This window comes from Scyliorhinus torazame, chromosome 19 (genome assembly GCF_047496885.1).
Source record: "Scyliorhinus torazame isolate Kashiwa2021f chromosome 19, sScyTor2.1, whole genome shotgun sequence".
NCBI lineage: Eukaryota > Metazoa > Chordata > Chondrichthyes > Carcharhiniformes > Scyliorhinidae > Scyliorhinus > Scyliorhinus torazame.
The window spans coordinates 131689203-131704819 of record NC_092725.1 but is presented as its reverse complement, the minus strand read 5'-3'; the positions used below and the strand labels follow the sequence as shown (position 1 = coordinate 131704819).

Sequence of the window (15617 nt, the reverse complement as noted above, 5' to 3'; positions counted from 1 at the left end):
CGCCAGATGTATTATACCCAACAACTTCAACTGGGGCACCCTGGCTTGGAAGGAACCAGACACAGGATCAAAGATACTGTCCCTCCATGTACATCGACATGGAGAGGGAAGGCTCCAGATGTGCACCATGCAATGCACTCAGGCTGCATCAAGCAAAGGTTAGCTGCACCTACAGGGGGTTCTGGGCCTCCCATTGTCATTCACAGCAGCTGGCATCTTTGGATGGAAGGGTAAACAACATTTAGTTCTAGTTATTTTGTATTCCGGGTGGTTTGAACTCGGCTACATGCCCAATATGACGAGTAACAGAGTCATCATCAAGCTCAAGAGACACGTCACCACACGCGGCATCCCTCAGAGACATTCATGACAGACAACATTTGCCAATTCATCGCCACTGAATTGAGAAACTTTGCACACACCTGGGACTTTGCGCATATCATGAGCAGCCCCCTATACCAACAGTCCAATGGCCTGGCGGAATGAGTGGTACGGTCAGCCAAGCATCTTCAAGAGAAATATATCCCGGATCACACAGATTACTGCAAACATACCAGGGTCTGCCCTTGTCAGCACAGTGAATATTCTCCAGGCGCACCAGGATCACAATTCCTACATAAAATCAATGTGGAATGTTGATTAAGAGGAAAAATGTCCTATGATCACAATGCCCACAGACGTGGCCCTCTAACATCTGGTCAAATGGTCAGGATCCAGAGCACACACAGTCACAACAAGGTGGGGTTGGTATACAGCCATACCCTGGAGTCAGTTACGTGGTCGCTTTTTACGGTGCACATTATGTATGAAACTGGCATCACCTACTTTATCTGAATTAGCACCAGCAGATGCTACTGTGCCACAGCCATCCAGCCTAAAATAGAGGCGCCATACACCAGTGGAAATGGAGGTTACTCCAGAAGCTTACGCTACAAGCCCTACCCACGGGCACACCAAGGGAATAGCCCACGCCGTCAATGCTGAGAACAACAGCCAGGAAACACCTACAGCACAGCCAACTGGCACCATCAGGTGCTCAGGGTGCATGATCAAACCAAGCACAAGGCTTCAGGACCATGTAATGAACTAGTTTACAGCTGGTCTTTGGCTTTTCTCCTTTAAAGCACAGAACGGGAGGGATGGAGGGGAAGCGATGGGCTATGCAACAGCTTCATCTGTGTTTGATCCTGTGTAAATAGTTATGTGTTGCTGGCCTGTTCAATCGGTACGTTATAAAATGGTTCGAACAGCTACTGTTTGCGCGTGTTGTTCTCAGTCCCACCGCTTGTCCCAACTTAAACGTAGACTGAATGATCGTGATGACACGGCGCCTTAAAAGGATCTGCTTCACCCGATGCCTGTGCCTATGTATTTAGTGTATTTATCGTATGTTCTACGTTTTCATGAATGGGGCGATGTGCCCGGACTGTCCGCAGAACAGGGGGTGGGGGGCGCTCCCAGGCTGATCCCTCCGGGGGGGGGGGGGGGTCCTCCCAGGCTGAACCCTCCGGGAGGGGGGGGGCTCCCAGGCTGAACCCTCCGGGAGGGGGGGGGGGTCTCCCAGGCTGAACCCTCGGGGGAGGGGGGGGTTCCTCCCAGGCTAATCCCTCTGGGGGGTGGCCTCCCAGGCTGATCCCTCCGGGAGGGGGCGGGGGCTCTGAACCCTCCGGTAGCGAGGGGGTCCTCCCAGGCTGATCCCTGGGTGGATGGGGGCACCCAGGCTGATCCCCCCGGGAGGGGGGGGGGGCTCCCAGGCTGAATCCTCCTGGGGCGGGGGCTCCCAGGCTGATCCCTTCGGGGGAGGGGGGTCCTCCCAGGCTGATCCCTCTGGGGGGGTGGGGGAGGGGCCTCCCAGGCTGATCCCTCCGGGGGGGGGCTCCCAGGCTGATCCCTCCTTGGGGGTGGGTCCTCCCAGGCTGATCCCTCCTGGGGGGGGGGCTCCCAGGCTGATCCCTCGGGGGGGGGGTCCTCCCAGGCTGATCCCTCTGGGGGGGTGGGGGAGGGGCCTCCCAGGCTGATCCCTCTGGGGGGGGGGCTCCCAGGCTGAACCCTCCGGGAGGGGGGGGGGTCTCCCAGGCTGAACCCTCGGGGAGGGGGGGGGGTTCCTCCCAGGCTAATCCCTCTGGGGGGTGGCCTCCCAGGCTGATCCCCCCCGGGAGGGGGGGGGGGGTTCCCAGGCTGATCCCTTCGGGGGAGGGGGGTCCTCCCAGGCTGATCCCTCTGGGGGGGGGGGTGGGGGAGGGGCCTCCCAGGCTGATCCCTCCGGGGGGGGGGGGACTCCCAGGCTGATCCCTCCTTGGGGGTGGGTCCTCCCAGGCTGATCCCCCCCCGGGAGGGGGGGGGGGCTCCCAGGCTGAATCCTCCTGGGGCGGGGGGGGGCTCCCAGGCTGATCCCTTCGGGGGAGGGGGGTCCTCCCAGGCTGATCCCTCTGGGGGGGTGGGGGAGGGGCCTCCCAGGCTGATCCCTCCGGGGGGGGGGGCTCCCAGGCTGATCCCTCCTTGGGGGTGGGTCCTCCCAGGCTGATCCCTCTGGGGGGGTGGGGGAGGGTCCTCCCAGGCTGATCCCTCCGGGGGGGGGGGGGGGGAGGGGCCTCCCAGGCTGATCCCTCCGGGGGGGGTGGGGGAGGGGCTCCCAGGCTGATCCCTCTGGGGGGTGGGGGAGGGGCCTCACAGGCTGATCCCTCCTGGGGGGGGGGGGCTCCCAGGCTGATCCCTTGGGGGGGAGGGGCCACTCGGCCTTCCATCGCTCCTGCCTGGCCGGCTGCTCGGCGCTCGGCAGCTCTGGCCTGCTTTACCCAGCAGCCTCGGCGCGGAGAGCGGGAGTTTCCGGCCGGAGCCGCCGCTCGGCAGCAGCAGCAGCAGCAGCAGCATGACCTCGGCCCTGGAGACTTACATCAACCGTATCCTGCACGGCGCGGGGAGAACACCAACCGCCTCCTGCCCGGGGGAGACTTACACCAACCGCCTCCTGCCCGGGGGAGACTTACACCAACCGCCTCCTGCAGGCGCCCGGGGAGGGTGGAGGAGAGACCCGGGGAATTGGGAAGGGATTTTGGGGTGGTCTCTGAGATTTTGGGGCATCTCGGGGATGTTCTCAGTGATTTTTGGGTTGGTCTCGGGGATGTTGGGGGGTCTCGGGGATGTTGGGGGGTCTCGGGGATGTTGGGGGGTCTCGGCGATGTTGGGGGGTCTCGGGGATGTTGGGGGGTCTCGAGGATGTTGGGGGGTCTCGGGGATGTTGGTGGTGGTCTCGGGGATGTTGGGGGGGTCTCGGGGATGTTGGGGGGTCTCGGGGATGTTGGTGGTGGTCTCGGGGATGTTGGGGGGTCTCGTGGATGTTGGGGGGTCTCGGGGATGTTGGTGGTGGTCTCGGGGATGTTGGGGGGTCTCGGGGATGTTGGTGGTGGTCTCGGGGATGTTGGGGGGGTCTCGGGGACGTTGGGGGGGTCTCGGGGACGTTGGGGGGGTCTCGGGGACGTTGGGGGGGTCTCGGATGTTGGGGGGGTCTCGGGGACGTTGGGGGGTCTCGGGGATGTTGGGGGTGGTCTCGGGGACGTTGGGGGGTCTCGGGGATGTTGGGGGGGTCTCAGGGATGGTGGGGGTGGTCTCGGGGATGTTGGTGGTGGTCTCGTGGATGTTGGGGGTGGTCTCGGGGACGTTGGGGGGGGGGTCTCGGGGATGTTGGGGGGGTCTCGGGGATGTTGGGGGGGGTCTCGGGGAAGGTCTCGGGGATGTTGGGCGGGGGATTGTGAAGGGATGTTTGAAGGGTCTCACATATTTGGGGGGTCTCGGGGATGTTGGGGGGGGTCTCGGGGATGGTCTCGGGGATGTTGGGGGTGGTCGGGGATGTTGGGGGGGGGATTGTGAAGTGATGTTTGAAGGGTCTCACATATTTGGGGGGTCTCGGGAATGTTGGGCATCTCGGGGATTTTCAGTTGCATCTCATGGATGTATGGGAGTGGATATATGGCAGTGGTCGCTGTTACCACCCCCCCTGCAACGAGTTGGGTTTAACCCCCCTCCCCTCCCAGTGCTCAGTCTCACTCAGCTGGGGAATAATCTGCTTTTATTTAACATTATTTGGAGCTGGCATCATCGACATGAGCGATTCCTGGCGGTTATATCCATAAACTCTGCAATACCATGCAGGATTCTTTCTTTTTTATGGACCGAGTATTGAGCGGACTTGATACTGATTGCGGTTGGATACAGAGGCATTATCTACCAGCATGTTCTGGTGACTATTCAGGTGAAAGTGTATTTGCTCTCTGTAGTTGCACGTTGTTAACATTATCTTTAGGAGCAAAGGAGTCTTGTTCCAGTTGTACAGGACTTTGGTGAGACTGCCGCTAGAGTATTAGCTTTGGTCTCCTTTTACTCAGCTTGGAGGGAGTGAGGACCGAAGTTCTCCAGACTAATTTGTGGGTGTGGGATGATGGAATTGTCCTACTTGGAGAGATTCAATAGACTAAACCTGTATTTCCTAGAATTTAGAAGAATAAGAGATAATCTACTTGAAACAAGATTTGACAATCTAATAGAAACTTACAAGACAATGAATGGCTTAGATAGGGTGGATGTAGGGAAGTTGTTTCCATTAGCAGGGGAGACTAGGACCCGGGGGCACAGCCTTAGAATAAAAGGGAGTCACTTTAGAACAGAGATGAGGAGAAATTTCTTCAGCCAGAGAGTGGTGGGTCTGTGGAATTCATTGCCACAGAGGGCGGTGGAGGCCGGGACGTTGAGTGTCTTTAAGACAGAAGTTGATCAATTCTTGATTTCTCGAGGAATTAAGGGCTATGGAGAGAGCGGGTAAATGGAGTTGAAATCAGCCATGATTGAATGGTGGAGTGGACTCGATGGGCCGAATGGCCTTACTTCCGCTCCTATGTCTTATGGACAAGTTGTTTTCCCCTGTTTGGGGGAGTCTTGAACTAGGACACAGCCTCGGAATAAGTGGTTAACCATTTAGGAGTGCAATAACAAATTTCTTCACTCAAACATTGTGAACCGTTGAAATTCTGTACTGCAGAGAGCTGTGGATACTCATCCATTGAGTATAATAATAATAACAGTGGATTTTTAGATATTAAGGTAATCAAAGGATGTGAGGAAGTATAGCTGAAGACGAAGATTGACTGTGATCTTACTGAATGGGGGAGCAAGTTTGAGTTGAATAGTCCACTGCTCTTATTTCTTATCTTCTCACTTAACACATTCACCTCCTCTGGGGCTTAAATTTATGGGTGTAAACGAGGATTGAAACTTCAAAGTTATGTTTACAGTTTTAGTGCCATTGAAGTACACGATTTCTCTTGGAAAACTGGAAGAGTTGAATATTTTCCATGTAAATTGATGGGAGTTGAGTTGGAGAAATTGAGTCCAGCCGTCGTGAAGGCTTGAATGAGGATTTCAGTCGGAGTGAAATAAGAGACAAATTATATCATGGATGCCGCAATGTTACCTTGGCAACAGATCGGATCTGGGATTTGGAGTTCAGGGTCAAATCTAGCACCGAGGTTGTGTGGTATTTGGTTCACCAGATGGCCGGGGGATGGGGTTGTGGTTGGGAGGGTCGAGACCCTCCAAATATCCACTCGTTGTCAGGCAATATGAGAACATGGGAGGTGGCTGTGGAGTTGAGGACGGAGGTAATGCAGATGTTAGCAAAAATATGGAAATTGACCTTTACCTATAGATTGTTTTTATTCCTACATGGGATGGATGTTTCCCTGGCACAGCTAGCATTTGTTGCCCATCGCTAATTGCCTTTGAGAAGGTTGATTAAGCAGGAGAGGCAAAAGTCAATATTCACCTTAACTTGAGTCTTCAGGTACTGTTGCAGTCGTTACAGCAGATGGAAGAATGATTGTGGTGAGTTAACCTTCATTTTGGAGATCTTACTAATGAAGTTATTGATATCTCGGTTGTGGAAAAATAAAAATAATCTAGTTCTAGTTTAACATAACCACAGTTGGTAAGGAAGACTTCAATGACCCAGTGTACTATGGCTACCCAGCTTTATGCTTGAGATTGAAACCTGGCCAATCAGTTGGAGAGACCCTGGTGATGCTTTGCATACTGGACCAGTGTGGGCCAAATTTCACCAGGCTTGGGAGCTGCGGAGCAGGAGGTTTTGCAATTAGCTCTCCCTGCACACGAGGCACAAAACTGAGAAGCAGCCTGTTCAAATAGTAAAGGGGGCTACAACATCTGGTGCTACTTGTAAAACTGGAACAACGTTTTAATCTTGAACACATTTGTAAAAGTGACTTTCAAATATGGTTGAAGCTACTGCAGTGTTCAGCATTCCCAGGTCTATACTGATGCTAAGAAGGATTGCTGAATACATAGCAGTCCACTGGTGGTGCTCACCTGTGCTGATTGACAAAATGGTCCGCTGGGTTGTATCCTGGAGGACGAGATGATACAGTTCATGCAGTAATCTCTCTCCTGTATATAGCCATTGTTAATTGGCAAATGGGTGTCGCAGTGGTTAGCACTGCTGCCTTATGGCACTGAGGACCCGGGTTTGATCCCGGCCCCAGGTCAGTGTCCGTGTGGAGTGTGCACATTCTCCCCGTGTTTGCGTGGGTTTCACCCCCACAACCCAAAGATGTGCAGGGTAGGTGGATTGGCCACACTAAATTGCCCCTTAATTGGACAGAAAAAATCCTTAATTTTTAAAATGAATTATTAATTGGCAAAAAACTACCTTGCCACTGAGCATTTCTAGTTTTTTAATTCATTTTTACGGAATGTGGGTGTCACTGGCCAGGCCAGCATTTGTTTCCTGTCCCTAATTACCCTTGAGAAGGTGGTTGTGAGTTGCCTTCTTGAACCGCTGCAGTCCATGTGGTGTAAGAACAGCCACAGTGCAGTTAGGGAGGGAGTTCCAGGATTTTGCCCCAGCGACAGTGATATATTTTCAAGTCAGATGGTGAGTGACTTGGAGGGGAACCTCCAGGTGGTGGGGTCCCAGGTATCTGCTGCTCTTGTCCTTCTAGATGGTAGTGGTCGTGGTTTTGGAAATTGCTGCCTAAGGAGGCTTGGTGAGTTACTGCAGTGCATCTTGTAGATGGTATATAAGGCTGCTACCATGTGTCGGTGGTGGAGGGAGTGAAAGTTGTGGATGGGTTGCTTTGTCCTGGACAGTGTCGAGCTTCTTCAGTGTTGCTGGAGCTTCACTCATCCAGGCAAGTGGAAAATATTCCATTGCACTCCTGACTTTTGCCTTGGAGGCAGTGGACAGGCTTTGGGGAGTCAGGAGATGAGTTATTTGCCATAGGATTCCTAGCCTTTGACCCGTCTTGTAATATTTATGTGGCTGATCCGGTTCAGTTTCTGATCAATGGGAACCCCCAGCATGTTGATAGTAATTCAGTAATGATAATGCCATTGGATGTCAAAGGGGAGATGGTTTGATTCACTTATTGGATATGGTCTTTGCCTGGCATTTGTGTGGTGTGAAAGTTACTAAACAAATAACAGTTTCAGCTGGTAGAGTGTCAGGCCAAATAGCCTCCTGTCATGTAAAATGTTATGATTTAAGAAGATAAATGAATATTGTCAGATAGCGAAGCACTAATGCATTAATGTGAGCCACATTCTGGGTGTTAGATAAGGAAGTATTTTATTTTCCCAGCTTAATATATTCCAGGACATTAAATAAATAGCCATTGCTTTAATTTGTTGCCCACACAGTTTTTTGGATCAAGATCTTTATTATCATCCTGGTCTACCTTTAATAGTGTAGTTCCAAAGTATTTTGGAAATTGCAGAGGTAAATTAATTTGGCATTGAGTTAAATTTGCTTTTATATTGGGTGGTTAGTTCAGTTGAAATTTCATTCATTAATGTATTAACCTATCCAGTTCCAATTCTCTTTCCGTACCTGGTTGTGCACTAAGGCAAACTTTTCTCTGTTTCCAAAGGTAGTGGTTCCCGGAACACGTTGCCAGAGGCTTACTTGAGGGGCACCACTCCACATCGAGCATGGCTGATAAGGAGTCTCTCCCGCTCTTATGGGCAGCCATTGGCATGTTTGGAAGGATTAGCAACCCATTTGGCCATCAAGTCCTGGGTGGGACTTGAACCTGGAGCTTCTGGCTCAGAGGCAGGGATGCTACCCACTGGAGGTCTGCAGAAGACCTCCATGTTAACCTGTAACCCGGTGAAAACATTTATGGCTGTTGATACAATTTGGATGGTTGACAATCCTTTGAGACCAACTTCTGGCTCCCAGTCTTGGCTTCTCATTCTTCCCTGCCTGTCTCTCATATCCCCTCACCATCCACTCCGATTGCTATCCCCAACCCAAACGCCAGTTGTGAACTGCATTAAGTTTCTGCAGCTCATCGGCTCAATGATTGAGGCCCGATGCTTCAGGTCAATACGTTCAGGATCAATTCCTGACCCATATGCTGCAAAATGGGCACACTTTGATCTTCAAGCCCATGTGTCAAAGTCTTAATTATGCCAGGAAAACGTTTCGTTCCTCCCTAGCTATTTTTCATTCGGCTCTTTGCAGGTGTCTACGTGACATGTATTTAATTTGGGTTGTGGACTCGGTTTTGTTGCTGTCAAGTGATGCATTTTGTAAAGTCTTATGAGAATGTTGGCAAAATTACAGGTTACTGTTATTTAACTAACAGGAGCTTTGTCTTTACACACAAATGTATGGAATTCTGAATAACTTTCAGTTGCTTCTTGTCACAGGGAACCCTGAAAGGATTTGACCAGACAATTAACCTAATCCTGGATGAGAGTCATGAGCGAGTATTTAGTTCACAACAAGGCGTGGAACAAGTTGTACTTGGCTTATACATAGTGCGAGGAGACAACGTGTAAGTGTTTGCGGATTACATTGATTCTTCTACCAAATGGTACCACTCCAACTGCTCTCTTTGAATCATTGATAACATTTTAAACTAATTAAGCTTTATATATTATTTGAAAAGCAGCCTACTTGATTGGCACCCCATCCATTTCATTTTCATTTCATTTTCATCTTCAATATCCCCTCCCTCCATCACCGACCTACAATGACAGCAGTTTGTGTACCATCTTTACAAAGATGCATTGCAACAACTCACGAAGGCTCCTTCAACAACACCTTCCAAACCGATGACCTCTTATTACCAAGAAGGTCAAGGCAACAGATACAGAAGCAAACTGCCACCTGCAAGTTCCCCTCCAAGCTACACACTGACTTGAACCAATATCATATCGCCGTTCCTTCACTGTCGCTGGGTCAAAAGGCTGGAACCCCTTCCCTAACATCGCTGTGGGTGTATCTATGCCTCATGGACTGCAACGGTTCAAGAAGGCAACTCGTCACCTTCGCAAAAGCAATTAGGGGTGGGCAATAAAATTGCTGGCTTAGCCAGTGAAGCCCACGTACTGTGAAAGATTTTTAAAAAAATGCTTTCTACAATTTTAATAAGATGGAAAACAGATCAATTTAATTTAGTGATGGGGAAAATGTAGTAATTAAGTATAAACAACAAAATTACTGAAACCTCAGTATTTTCCAGCTTCTGAACTGGTGCTACTCATAAAGTATAAAAACCTCTGGGAACAAAAGTAGACGTTGCATTGAGCAATTGTTACCAGGGTCTTTTTAAGTATAAAATTGACAACTAAAATGCATTGACCATGCATTGACCACCTTGCTATAACTGTAACATTATATTCTGCAGTCTCTCCTTCCCTATGTACGGTATGCATTGTTTATGTAGCATGCAAGAAACAATACTTTTCACTGTATACTAATACATGTGACAATAATAAATCAAATCAAACCAAATATGGGCGGCATGGTAGCACAGTGATGAACTGTTGCCTCACAGCACCAGGGACGCAGTTTCGGGTCACTGTGAGGAGTCGACGTTCTCCCCGGGTCTGCGTGGGTTTCCTCCGGGCACTCCGATTTCCTCCCACAAGTCCCGAAAGACGTACTTGTTAGGTGAATCGGACATACTGAATTCTCCCTCGGTGTACCCGAACAGGTGCCATAGTGTGGCGACTAGGGGATTTTCACAGTAACTTCATTGCAGCGTTAAGCCTACTTGTGACACAAGATTAACGTTGGCGTTTTTCACTGCTTTGTTTCCAGTAAATAATGAGAATTATCTCTAAATTATACTGGGAGTTATTTGTGTGATGCTTGTACAATCATTTTGCCGGATGAGCTGAAATGGAACGTTCCCAAGATTGAATGCATAATCACGATTGACCTCTTGTATCACAGGGCAGTGATTGGTGAAATAGATGAAGAAACAGATTCTGCGTTGGATTTGGGAAACATCAGAGCTGAGCCTTTAAATTCTGTGGTACACTAAAAAGACACAAGAACTTTGTACATGTGGCAGGCGTTGAGGAGAGTGGAAAACATGCTTTCGCAAGAGTGCATGTAGGCAGTTTGACGTCTGAAGGATGAAATAATATTTCCTATTTGAATATTTTTATGTCTTTGTAGTTTTGAATATGTACATAAATATTTCTTAAAACTTGATTGTATTCAGTTCTTGCTGATGAATGGAAAATAAACTTAAAATACAATTTTAAATTAAACGCAGTATTGATTAATTGTACGTAAGCATGCTTTTTCTTTTGCTCAGCTCCAGAAATTTATTTGAGCAATTTTAGTTAAATTGGTAATGATTTAATCACTTATTTTTTTTGCAAAGTAATGTACTCACAACCAAAGTCCAGTTTCCATATTTACAAACTGATCAGTAAAATTTAGTTGCTTGTGCTGGCTGGCAGCTTAATGCCTTGCGTGTTTCTGTAACAAAGCGAGACAACATTTAATTAACTATGCCTCAATATCCTGTACTTCCTTTAATGCTTATCTTTTAAAAATAATCCTACTCCTCCAAAAATGTCATTCGCTGCTTATTTAGATCCTCCCCAAAATATCTGAAATTAAAGGCCTAGGTCTTCAGAAGAATTGTATGCATGGTTTCCAGCCTTTGCTTCTACTTTGGCCTCCCTGGCCAATGTCAATTGCATTGTTTCCAAAATAGCCCCATTTTAATACCAGTGTCATCAGTCTATATCAGAGTGAATTGTGTTGTTTTTGGAAAGCTGTGATTGTATTTTTTTGGATGATTTCTCAAAAGCTCTGAAAATATTTTAAAATATAATCAGTACTAAAGCATGCCAAGTTATTACCAGAAAACATGAGTCTCATGGTATGGGAACTCATTTTACAGTGGTAATATATATGCTTTTGAATTTGTTTTTGGAAGACGTGACATTTTTTTCCAGGGGCTCAGATCTGCATTTTGAACTGGATTCCGAACTATAATTCATTGTGGCAGTCAACATGTTGAACTCCTCGGTGGATAAGGGTTTTTTCAGAAGAGGCAGTGGAAGTTTGGAACTCTCTTCCAAAATACTGTGGATGCTTGCCGAATTGGAGCGTCAAGACTATTAAACCTTTCTTACTTGATCCTTTCCCAGACTACTTATAATTTACTTTATCACAGATTCTTTGAGCTGTAATCTAAGGGTAAGTAACAGCAGGTAAAGCATAAGAAAACCGCACTGATTCTTGTTTCTGAGGGTTAGTGGATTGTCTAATGAATGCCGAGGAGGGGGTGATTTATGAAATTTATTTAATATTTTACATATAACCAGTCTCCATCTTCAGGTGATGAAAATGAATCATTAACGAGAGGCACTCATCTCCCCATTCACAGTTATTGAATGTTTCATCCCATAAAGTATTTGCATTATGGACAAAGGGAAGGAAGAGCTGCCTCAGGATTTGGTGTCCTGGATCATATCTCTCTCTTCAGGTTCGATGCCTCGGGTACATTTTTATGCCTGACAAAGTACTGCAGTGGTTTACCATTGCCTCCTGCAGTTGGCTGACTAGGAGTCTCCTTAACAGCTTGCCTTATGTTGGAAGGATTTACAAGTTGATACACAAACTGTTTGACAAACTGCATTACAAACGCACCTTCCTTGGGCATCCAAGTCAGCAAGCAGAATTTGAACCCGGGGCCTCTGGCGGAGCAGTAGGGACTCTTCACATTGCACCACACAACCGTCTTCCTGGAACTTGCGATCTCTGCAAAATCTCAAAACTACACTGAAGGCTTCACTAGTATTTCTGTATTGCAGCAATCAGCTTAAATTGCGAAGGACTTAACAGCAAGCAAAAAATACTCAACTCCATTACATTAGATTGCGATGTAAACAAAATGAGAAGAAATTACACATTTTACCTTGGAAGAAAATTGCAAATGGCACACAATCTGTGCTCAGCAAAAGAGGAACATAGGCGGCTGGCTTGAGATTAATCCATTAAATAACTTACCTCGGCATAAGAAGGCAAGTTGAAACGCAGGATGAAGTGGCAAAGGAGGTGGGGAATAGTGGTAAGTTCGCCCAAGGTAAAAGTAATTTATTGCAGTAATGCTGAGGGGGATCTGAAAGTGTGGAATGAAGTCTGCAGAACTCAAAATAAAATGCCTTTTTGTAATCTTTAAAAGAAACACAGCCTCTGGAAAAGTCAACTTTTAACTGTTGAGAAAATGAAGAACTAATACTCTTAAGTGAGCTACAGCTGTATAATCCCGAGAGAACTTGATGTTCACAACACAAAAATAAGGATTGCCAAGATGTTTGGAGCCATAGTTCTGATTAGGTAGTTAAATTATTAGTTTGGTTATCCTGGGGGTCCAGACTGTCTGCTTTGCAAATCTGAATTGAACACGATGAAACAATACTAGCTTTAATATATTTTTCATTAGCAGAACACAAAATCCACAATGTTGTTCTACCTTTATAACAATAGTGGAACAGGACTTCCTCTGCTGGACACTTTCACAACTCGCCCAGTCACAATTCCCAGGCTATGGAAATAACATGCCAGGATTGGCATAACTGGTCGACGAGGGGATAGGAGAAAACTTTGGAATATGCAAACTCTGGATCCAAGTGCTCAATGTCTGGTTGCAGAACCTTTTGAATTCACCCCCTTCCAAGGACTAAATTTATGATTGCAGGAAAACCAGCTGTTTCAAATTGGTGGGCCCGTTGGCCATCTGCTTCATGGAAGCACTAATTTCTTTTCAATTAATTCAGACTGTATGGGGGTGGGGTTGCTAGCGGGGCCAGTATTTATTGCCCACCTGATTTCCCTTGAGGTAATGAGCTGTCTTCTTGAACCTCTGTAGTTTGTGTGGTGAAGGTACTCTCAAAAGTGTTAGTGATGGGAGTTCCAGGATGTCGACCCAGCAATGATGATGGAATGGTGATATATTTCAAAGTCAGGATGGTGTGGAATTGGCAGGGAACTTGGGAGGTCAGAGTTGTAGAGGTTGTGCATTTGGAAGTTATTAATAAAGCCTTGGTGAATTGCTGCAGTGCATCTTACAGATAGTGCACTCAAGATTCAGTGCCCAAATGGGAGGGAAAATGAATGTTTACGGTGCCGATCAAGCAGACAGCTTCATCCTGGATGGCCCCAAGCTTTTTTAGAATAATAATCTTTATTGTCACAAGTAGGCTTACATTAACACTGCATTGAAGTTACTGTGAAAAGCTAATCGCCACATTCCTGCACCAGAGGGAGAATTCAGTGTCCACATTACCGAATAGCACGTCTTTCGGGACTTGTGGGAAGAAACCGGAACACCCGGAGGAAACCCATGCAGACTGCAGACTGTGAGCCGGGAATCGAACCTGGGACCCTGGCAGTGTGAAGCCATAGTGCTAACCACTATGCTACCATGTTGCCCTTTTGACTGTCGGAGCTGTACTCATGGACATATCGAAGTGAACGCTATGACCATCAGTAAACACCCTTATTTCTGACCTTACGATGGAGGGAAGCTTGTAAATAAAACCTAGGAAAATGCTCCAAGGAACTCTTACAGCACCATCCTCGGACCGAGATAATCGGTCTCCACTGACCACAACATTTTTCTTTGTCTTGGGTATGACACCAGCAGGTTTTGCTAAGTGCTGCTTGACAGCACTGTCAACATCACTTTGCTACAGACTGAGTGTAGATTGACGGGCATTAATTTGCTGGATTGGATTTATCCTGCTTTTTCAGGACAGGACATACCTGGATCAACATTTCCCTTTATCTTGGTGCCTGTTTTGTAGCTGTGCTGGAAAAGCTTGGCTAATTCTGGAGCAGAAGTCTTCAGTACTGCAGCAGGTATGTTGTGTTGTGTTGCTTTTACTTTATTCAGTGTGCTCAACCTTTTGATGTTATGTTGACTGAATTGAATAGGTTGAGAAATGGCTTCTGTGAGGGTAGGACCTTCAGAGGAGATGATTTCTGACTGAGGATGGCTGAAAAATGCCCGCCTTGTCCTTTGCACACAGGTGCTGGACTCCATTATCATGGAGGTTGGGGAAGTTCATGTCGCCTTCTCCACCCATTAGTAGTTTCTGTCTACCACCATTCATGTCTGCATGCAGCTGGACTGCAGAGCTTTGATCTGATCCGTTGATTGTGGGATCGCTTAGCTCAATTTATAGGGTGCTACGTCTGCTATTTAACATGCATGTTGTTGTTTCAGTTGCAGTTTCACCAAGTTGGTATCTCATTTGTCGGTATGCATGGTGCTGCTCCTGGCATGCTCTTCTCCACTCAGAGCCAGGGCTGGTCCACTGGCTTGATAATAACATACATAGAACATACAGTGCAGGAGGCCATTCGGCCTATCGAATCTGGACCAACCAACTTAATCCCTCACTTCCACCCTATCCCCCTAACCCAATAACCCCTCCTAACCTTTTTGATCACGAAGGGCAATTTATCATGGCCAATCCACCTAACCTGCACGTCTTTGGACTGTGGGAGGAAACCGGAACACCCGGAGGAAACCCACGCAGACATGGGGAGAACGTGGACTCCTCACAGTGACCCAGCAGGGAATCGACCCTGGGGCTGTGAAGCCACAGTGCTATCCACTTGTGCTACCCGTAATGGTAGGAGTAGGTAATATGCCAGGCCATGAGGTTACAATGTGTGGTTGAACATGATTTTGCTGAAGGCCCACAATGCCTCAGGTACAGTTTTCAGTTGCCATCTGTTCTGAAACGGTTCCATTTTGCACATTGGTAGTTCCTCAGTGTGACTTTGTCTCCGCAGGATTGCAGTGGTTAACTGTTCTGACGTTTTTTTGAGTGTGGGTGATTTATTTAACTGTGCCATAATGGGACTGGCTGTACAGCTGGTGTGGAGACTTTCAGGTTGCTATGCAGCCACGCTGGTGATCACCTCTGCTAATACTGTATGCAACAAGATCATGGAGATGGGGTTAAGGTAGAGTGGTTTTCACAACATCTGCAAGCAGAGCCAGGTAGTTACATTCTATAGGACTAACAACTCAAGTCAGCAGTGGGGTGCTACTGAGCCACTCCTGCTAATGGAGATTGATGTTCCCCCACCATTGTGTGCCCTTGTTCCTGTCGGTGCTTCTTCCAAATGGTGTTCAACATGGAGGAATACGGATTCATCAGTTGAGGGAGGGCAGTTGATGGCAATCAGCAGGAGGTTTTCAGCCTATGGTTGACCTGATGCAACGGGGCCTGGAGCCAATGTTGAGGATTCCCAGGGCTACCCTCTCCTGTATATCACT

General features: G+C 47.8%; 1 protein-coding gene across 1 annotated transcript; it reads left to right on the top strand.

The window, feature by feature from the left end:
• Positions 1-2755: 2755 nt before the first annotated feature.
• On the top strand, positions 2756-10575 carry lsm8 (LSM8 homolog, U6 small nuclear RNA associated). Its single transcript, XM_072485236.1, has 4 exons — positions 2756-2900; positions 5834-5874; positions 8719-8846; positions 10253-10575. Exons 1-4 carry the CDS (start codon positions 2870-2872, stop codon positions 10341-10343), a joined length of 291 nt encoding a protein of 96 aa, XP_072341337.1. The 5' UTR covers positions 2756-2869; the 3' UTR covers positions 10344-10575.
• Positions 10576-15617: the final 5042 nt, after the last annotated feature.

Excerpts from the sequence above, each read along its gene's own strand:
- lsm8 (XM_072485236.1), top strand. The coding sequence starts at position 2,870 with ATGACCTCGGCCCTGGAGACTTACATCAACC. Across the intron at positions 2,901-5,833 it reads CCTGGAGACTTACATCAACC|GTACTGTTGCAGTCGTTACA; the intron begins GTATCCTGCACG and ends TTGAGTCTTCAG. Across the intron at positions 8,847-10,252 it reads ATAGTGCGAGGAGACAACGT|GGCAGTGATTGGTGAAATAG; the intron begins GTAAGTGTTTGC and ends CTTGTATCACAG.